The following is an 8869-nucleotide window of genomic DNA, read 5'->3' on the forward strand; positions in this document are numbered from 1 at the left end:
TTTCTTAGCCTCCAAGTTTGATCAAAGTATGATAAAACTACCATAATACAAAACTTGTAAGCTTTACTTCATAATTTTTTTCCTTTTACTTAATTTCTAGTTTTTCACTCATTATCAATAAATAACAAAAATGATCCCTGTATTTAGTTATTCTTTCTTTTACAAGGTTGACCTCTAAGTGTGTTACCTAAAAGGCTAATGTATTTTAATGTTTCATTATATTTGTTGTGTTAGCGAGTATATCTCCAAAAATCAACATTACTCACATCATCTTGAGCTACTGTTGGAGCTGAGTTGTAGGACCAAACAACAACATGCCTCGAAACAATTCCACCCGAGGAGTATACTTGATGTTGGACTCCAAGCCTTGGTTCTGGAGCTGCTTAACTATTAAATACATTGTTATCCTTAGTGATATATGAAAAATTGTCACTTAACTTATTGAATTATTTAGGGCATACTTATTATACCTATGTTTGAGGATGCTATGCAAGCCTTGAACTTGGTATGGCGTAACATGTGGCATGAATGAGTCTGTGAGAAGTCCATTTATTCTCCCATTTGGATTTTCAATGACATAATGTTAACTATCTAGATATCAAATATTAAGTTTAACATTGTCGACTTTAAAAATGCATTATGCACTATATATAACAAGTTGTTTACATTTTGTAATTTCAAGTTACAATAACTATAGAGAAACACTAAGTTAATTTGAGTGGATTTTTTATATAAATAAAAAATAAGAGTATGTCAAAGTTCTTGTATCAAACTTAAATAAGTTTTCTATACCATGGATGTGTTTTATAATGAACTTTTAGGAGCTTAAACTTCCAATTTTTGAAGGAAAAAAATCTAAATTAAAAAAAAAACTTTTGAGAGTACAAACTTAAAACTTTTGTTATAAAACAAAAAACTCATAATCCAAAATCTATTTAAAGTAATGTTTAACGAAAAATATTATGCATATTATAACAAAATTACCAGATTGCCCTTAAAAAACACATATCTTTTATTCAAATGCCATTTTATGTAATTTTACATCTTTCAAATGTTTACAAGTTACAACCACTTTTGTCAAACACTTCTATTTCGAAAAGGCTCAATGACTAATAAGGATAATAGACTTTACCTCGTGTTTGTAAGTTTGGTCGACCAAATATGATTTTTCTGGCTAAACATGAATTTTAGAACGATCATGCACACATGATGGGTGTGTGTTCTTCATCTTCATCTAGTTAAGAACACACAAAAACACACACATCTCATAAGCATACACACATATTATATGTGTGTTCTTGATATTCATATGTTCTTCATCTTCATCAATTCAAGAATACACACATGATGCTCAAACCCATAAACCTAAAACAAATCCGATGAATAACTCAAGAACTCAAACCCAAAAATCATTTGATGCTTAAGAATATATGAAACTGATCTTCGTCTTGCATCTTGCTATCCACATTAAGAACACAATAAACTTGTTCTGGAACTCAATAACACAATGAGTACACATACATCCATTAAATTTGAAAATCAATTTCACATTTACAGAACTCAAGTCCCATCTCTCGTTTCTAGAACTTATGAAATTGTCTCTGGAACTTAACACAACATATGAACACACATATGTTTCTTGTTTTGAGTTCTTCAAACCCAAGAACATGACACATATATGAAAATTAATTGTGTGGGTGTTTGTTTTATACCTAACTTAAAATCGATTGTATTGATACATGTGTATGTGTTTTAGACCCACAAACACATATATGGATGTAGGGGTTTTCATGTTCTAGATACCTAAAACCAGAATCTTGAACACATGAACTTGTGAAAAATTTTGTGTTTAATTTTTAGACTTCATCGAGTTTGGTTGTTGGGGTTTTCATGCTCAAGAAATTCATAAAGAGTTCAAGAAACACATACATTCAAACACACACACACACAAACGATGAACATAAACACACTCTCATACAAGGACAACATATCAGAAAAACTTCGTTGAAAAAAATCATATTCTGCTCGAGAATATGATCGGAGGCTCATCGGAGGTACCATGGACACCGTAAAACGTCTAAATTTACAATAACCGATCATAATGGTATTTTTTTAATATATATATATATATATATATATATATATATATATACAAAATGACTAAATATGTACATATGGTAAATTTCATTAACAAATATAAAAATTACAATTTCTAGCCAATAAAAGCTAGCTATTTTTGCTAAAACACCCCATGTATGTTGAAGATTTTTGATTTTCCTTAACATTAGTTTGGTTTAAACATATTTAATTATTTATAAATAACAAAAATAAAATCATACATACTTATAAAGCTAGCATTTTTTCTTGAATCTCATGCATTTGAAACCCCCTTTTTTAACTTCCTCAAACCACATTCATTTGAAACCCCCTTTTTTAACTAATGCAACTCAAAAATTTTCTTAATTATGATTTTAACACTCAAAAGTTTTATAACTTATATTATGTTTAATTAGCATTTAGTGAAAAGTTTACTATAAAAGGCCAATCTTTTGTGTCTTTTGTGTTATATAAAATCTTCCATGTAAGAAGGATTTGAAGATATTGTGATTCAAAAGTTTTCATATAGTTGAAGCATTCACGATCCAAATATGATGATTTGAAGAAATGGGTTATGTCGCATCGATGGTAATTGTAATATGATTTTTTCTTTCAAACAAACAAATGAAGCTTTTCTATTCTTTCTTTATATTCAGTTTCTCATTTAAAGATATGATTTTTTCTTTCACGATCCATGTAAGAAGGATTTGAAGATATTCTTTCTTTATATTCAGTTTCTCATTTCTTCTTTCAAACAAATGAAGTTTTTCTTTCAAACAAAACAATTGTAATATGATTTATAACTCACATCAATGTTTTGCTTGGAATATCTTTCTGATTCTTATTTTTCAAGAAAAATATTTGATTGCAGGTTAGTGAAGAATTGTCATCAAGTTTCTATGGTTGAATGGTGTTAAATGAAAAAAGAAGATTCATAAAATGGATATAGGTTTTTTTGTTTGAGCAAAGTTGACGAATGTTAGTTTTTTCTTTTGATTTAAATGTATGTTTATGTAACATCTTTATTTATATATTCAACCACACAATGCTCTTATTTATTTGATTGTAGTTTTTCTATTGTGATTATGTTTATTTTCTATTATTTTTTTGTTGGGTTATCCTACACAATATATTTAAAAGACAATATTTAAAAGATAACATACTTTTGAACATTTGATATGTAATTATGATAGACTTATCATGATATGTTCTTCATATGAAAGAAATTTATCCATATTACTACGACAAGAATTACATATGACATTTACAAAAATATATATATTATATGTAATTTGTTTAACATGTATATGCACCTATGTATGTTATAAATTTATAATTAAATATCTTTATGTTTAATAATTGAAGGGATTAAAATGATGCATCAAAACCAATTATTTAGATGAATATAATAATAATAATAATAATAATAATAATAATAATAATAATAATAAATATACATTTCCAAGTACCGCATTCATTTGAAACTCACACTACAACTCAAGAGTTTTCTAATTTATGTATATTTATTAGTTACAACTCAAGAGTTTTTAACTTATGATTTTTAATTAGTAATCATTAATAACTTTTTATTTTCCTTTCTTTTATAAGGTTGTAAAGTTTTGCTAATTAAAAACAATAATGTATTTAAAGAGATTTGTGATTTAAATATGAAGAATTAATATAAATGTTATAATAGATGTTTTAATGTTTTAATGTTATTAAAAGTTATAGTGTTTATTTTTCATATTTTTTATTATTCGTTGTATATATATCTTTTTAATATAAATGTTATAATAGATATTTTTCTATTTTTATGTTATTAAAAGTTATAGTTCATATTTTTGTTCATACGTTTTGTTACCCGTTATATTATCATTCATTTGATATATAATTTACACAATTTTAAATGGTTTATAAAATTATCAAATAATTGTATATATCACAATGACTTAAAAATTAAACTATAATGTTTAATAAAACTAATATGTTAACTACTAGTTTATAACCCGTGGAAACGACGGTTACAAATTTAATTTTTCATAGTAAAAACTTAAAATTATTAAATATTTATTTTAAATAAATTATTAATTAAGATATATTTTTTAGTTATATAAAATTATAATCTTTGATTTAAATAAATACATGAAATTATATCACCTTATAATTTTATTAGTTTTATTTTGATTTTTATTCTAGATTTATTTTAATTTAATGTAATTAGAATGAGAAAATCAAAATTTGAAATTTGAAATGGAAAATCAATGGGTTGACAAATGGTATAACATTAATTATAAGGTCTAATAAGATGACACATGTCAAAATGAGAATAAACCTAGATGACACATGTCAAAAGGAGAATACACCTATTCTTTTATTAGAATAGGGAGATATGTTTGCTTTACTACTAACATTTTGTTTCAAAGTAGAAATATTAAATAATAATTTGGTAAAAGTTATTATTTTAACTATATAATTCTATTCTCGCGCAACGCGCGGGGATTCGCCTAGTTATAAAATAAAGGGAGAATTTCATATATGCCCATCTTAAACTTCAAAATATCATATTTGCCCAGCTTAATTTCTCAATATCATATTTACCCTTCATAAACCTTCAAAATATCATATTTACCCAAATCCTTTTTTATAATGTTTTTAATATTTTATAATCATTTTTTATACCTTAGAATTATTATAATAATTCAAAATTTTAACCATATTATCCTTACGTCTTTGATAATGAAATTTGAACTTCTAAATTGTTGGTATGTCGCCCTCTTGACAAACAAAAAGATTCATCTTCAACCCTCTCTATAGAATGTATATTTTGATTGTTTAGTTTTTGTTGTTGTTGATTATTATCATGTTGTCGATGAAGGATATTTTAAATATTACCATTGATATTTTGATGTTTAAAAAGTACATATATGATATTTTGATATTTAAGAAGGGCATATATGATATTTTGATGTTTAAAAATGACATATATGATATTTTAAAATTTTATGAAATGTAAATATGATATTTATAAATTTTATAAAGGGTAAATATGATATTTAGAAATTAAGTCGGTATCAAATTTTTCCTAAAATAAAATGTGAAATCAACAAAAATACCAAGTACTATTGAAGTCGAAGTTAATTCCCCAACAGTCATTCGTTTGCTTGGGATAACGTTATGCAAAATATCCAGATACACTCAGAGTCCCCGCTCCCCAAAACCCTTCTTCAATCTCCCTCTCTCCTTGCAGCTTCTGGGTTTATGGCGTAACAGGTAATCCTTCGAAACTCTAAGCTTTTATTACACAACAATGGCTTCCACTTTCTTCACTGCAAATTCATTAGACCTAAAACATCATCACAATCAAATCCCCTTCACCTTCACCTTCACCTTCAACTCGCCAAAACGAACAAAGAAATCGCCATTTTTCTACTGCAATTCCTCCAAATCACCACCTAAACCATCGATTCCAGACCTATCAGAAGACACCAAGAAGCAAAACCCTTCTTTAGCCGATCAACTCAAAACCTTATCCACAACAACCCTCTCAGACCCCCCACAAAAAACCACCCAATTGTTGACAAAACCTAAATCGATTTGGGTCAACCCGACGAAGCCTAGACCTTCTGTTCTTAACCTTCAAAGACAGAAAAAAACCTCTTATTCGTATAACCCCCAAATTAGAGACCTTAAACTGTTTTCTAAGAAGCTTAATGACTGTGAAAACTCTGAAGAAGCTTTCCTGAAAGTTCTTGAAGACATCCCACATCCACCCACTAGAGAAAACGCACTTTTGGTACTCAATAGCTTGAAACCATGGGAAAAGGCTATCTTTTTCTTCAATTGGCTCAAAACCCAAGAGTCATTCCCTATGGAAACCATATTCTACAATGTTACCATGAAATCTTTGCGATTCGGAAGGCAATTTCAGCTCATTGAAGATCTTGCTAACGAAATGATCAGTAACGGAGTTGCATTAGACAACATAACGTATTCAACCATCATTACATGTGCAAAAAGATCAAATCTTTTCGATAAAGCAGTCGAATGGTTTGAAAGAATGTACAAAACAGGACTAATGCCCGATGAAGTTACTTACTCAGCTGTTCTTGACGTCTATGCCAAGTTAGGTAAAGTTGAAGAAGTCATGAGTTTATACGAAAGAGGAAGAGCAAGCGGGTGGACCCCAGATGCAATCGCGTTTGCAGTTTTAGCAAAAATGTTTGGTGAAGCAGGTGATTACGATGGTATACGATACGTTCTTCAAGAAATGAAATCTCTAGATGTAAAACCAAACTTAGTTGTCTTCAACACATTATTAGAAGCAATGGGGAAGGCGGGAAAACCGGGATTAGCCCGGAGTTTATTCGAAGAAATGGTGGCTGCCGGAGTTTCACCGGATGCAAAAACCCTAACTTCATTGGTCAAGATTTATGGGAAAGCAAGGTGGGCCCGGGATGCATTAGATCTATGGCAAAGAATGAAATCAAACGGGTGGCCAATGGATTTCATTCTTTACAACACCTTATTAAGTATGTGTGCGGATCTTGGATTACAAGAAGAAGCCGAAAATTTGTTCGATGACATGAAACAATCGGTAAATTGTAAACCGGATAGTTGGAGTTACACCGCGATGCTTAACATATACGGAAGTGGTGGAAACGTTGAAAAAGCGATGAATTTATTCGAAGAAATGTCGCGAGAAAATGTCGCGATTAATGTCATGGGGTGTACGTGTTTGATTCAGTGTTTGGGTCGGGCGAAAAAGATAGACGAATTGGTAACGGTTTTCGATACATCGGTCGCGCGTGGGGTCCGACCCGATGATCGGTTATCCGGATGTTTGCTTTCGGTTGTGTCGTATTGTGAATCGGGTGAAGATTTGGATAAAGTTATCGCTTGTTTACAAAAATCCAACCCGCGATTGGTTTCTTTTGTGAATTCATTAGAATCGGAAGTCGGGATCGAAACTTTAAAGAACGAATTCAAAACAATCTTAAATGAAACCGAAGTTGAGGCGCGAAGACCGTTTTGCAATTGTTTGATTGACATTTGTAGAAAAAGGAACTTAATTGGGCGGGCCCACGAGCTACTTTACATGGGGACAATGTACGGGTTGTACCCGGGGTTACACACGAAGACACCCGAGGAATGGCGGTTGAATGTTCGGTCACTATCGGTGGGTGCGGCTCACACCGCGTTTGAGGAATGGGTGCGGACTTTGAGTGAAATGGTTAACCGTTATGAGCCGTTGCCCGAGTTGTTGTCGGCTAGTACGGGTGCGGGGACTCATAAGTATTCACAAGGGCTTGGGAACGCGTTTGAGTCACATGTGGCGAAGCTTTCGGCTCCTTTTAGGGCGAGTGATGAAAAACCGGGTGTTTTTTTCGCGAGTCGGGAGGATATTGTGTCATGGGTGCAATCGAAGGTGGTTTAGGGTTTATGGGTTATTGTTGTTTTAGGATTTGAGTATGTTTTTATAGCTTTAGATACGGAGTTTATAATGATTCTTATTTGAAACGAGCTATATGTTGAAGGTTTTACTAGAATATGTTGTGCTGGACGTGGGGTTAAATGCAAAAAGTAGTGACAAGTTTTTTGATTGATTTGTTTCATTTCTTTCTTTTACAACATAGCACAACATTGCAATTTGAATATCTAACCAATTATGTCGATATCATTTGATGAAAAGCTAAGAAGATCATGTTTTGGATCTTTACTGTAGGCTTGAAAGGCAAATTCTAGGTAGTTAAGGAACCAATAACATAAGATCATTAAATTTGATAAAAGTGGTCTTTAGAAATAGTCTTTGGAGTTACGTGTGCATTTTGAAGTTGTAATAACTAGATAATTAACTCTTTGGCAATTTCTAGGTACCTAAGGAACCAATAAATAAAGTAACTAAAAGATATATATTTTTATGTAACTCATATAAATTTAAATATGACACTTATTTTTTATCACATATAATACTATTTTCGTGCAAGGAGACGACTTCAAGAAGCTTCAATATATGCTACCCATCAAAAGAGGCTATACACTTAGGCTTGGAGGAGTGGTGCCGACAACATCGAACTCCACCTCCTCCCAAACATATACACACATCAGCCGTAGGCTTGCCAAGAGGAGAGAGAGATTCAACAAGGTTTTGCCGAGTTACACAGAAAATCTCGGCATGCCGAGCTGAGAGGGCGGTGTTCCCTTCAGCAAGGTTGCTGCATAAAGTTAGAAAAATACATTAAGAAGATAAAACCAGAATTGAGTTTTAAGCCCATCAATCCAATTCATTTTATATTTTCTTGGGTGTTTGTGATTGCTTATTTAAAACAATTTTTGTTTTAATTTTATTTTATATAAGTGTTTATTAGTTTATCCGATATAAAAAATAAAGTTTTTGAAAAAAATATATTATGATTAGTTTTTCGAATACAAAAACGTAATAAGTTCGATAAGCTTTTAGTGTTTGGCAAATTTTGTTTATACGTGTAAAATGAACGAAAATGACATCTTATATTTTACCATTTCTTTAAATTAAGGGTAAAAGTGGAATTTAGTTTCTGTCATTAATAAATAGTTCTAATAAATTAAGGGGTGTTTGAGATTTCATCTAAAAACTCATTTTTAACTTATGGACTTCTTGAAAAGTCAATAAGTTAAAAAAAAAAAGTTTTTGGATATCTAAGGACTTTTAAAACAACTTTTGGTTTAGCCTTTGAAAATGAGTTTTTAAGAAGTTACAATTTGTGACTTCTTGGAATGACTTATGACTTAGGCC

At 30.6% G+C, this 8869-nt stretch overlaps 1 protein-coding gene across 1 annotated transcript; it reads left to right on the top strand.

The window, feature by feature from the left end:
- The first annotated feature begins 5231 nt into the window (after positions 1-5231).
- Positions 5232-7700, top strand: LOC145124138 (pentatricopeptide (PPR) repeat-containing protein). The gene has a single exon (XM_079059367.1). It carries the CDS (start codon positions 5405-5407, stop codon positions 7529-7531), a length of 2127 nt encoding a protein of 708 aa, XP_078915493.1. The 5' UTR covers positions 5232-5404; the 3' UTR covers positions 7532-7700.
- Positions 7701-8869: the final 1169 nt, after the last annotated feature.

The sequence above is a fragment of the Lactuca virosa genome, chromosome 7 (assembly GCF_052849685.1).
Source record: "Lactuca virosa cultivar CGN04683 chromosome 7, Lactuca_virosa_CGN04683_v6, whole genome shotgun sequence".
NCBI lineage: Eukaryota > Viridiplantae > Streptophyta > Magnoliopsida > Asterales > Asteraceae > Lactuca > Lactuca virosa.

Bases quoted from the DNA above. Each gene is read 5' to 3' on its own strand.
- LOC145124138 (XM_079059367.1), top strand. From the start codon at position 5,405: ATGGCTTCCACTTTCTTCACTGCAAATTCATTAGACCTAAAACATCAT.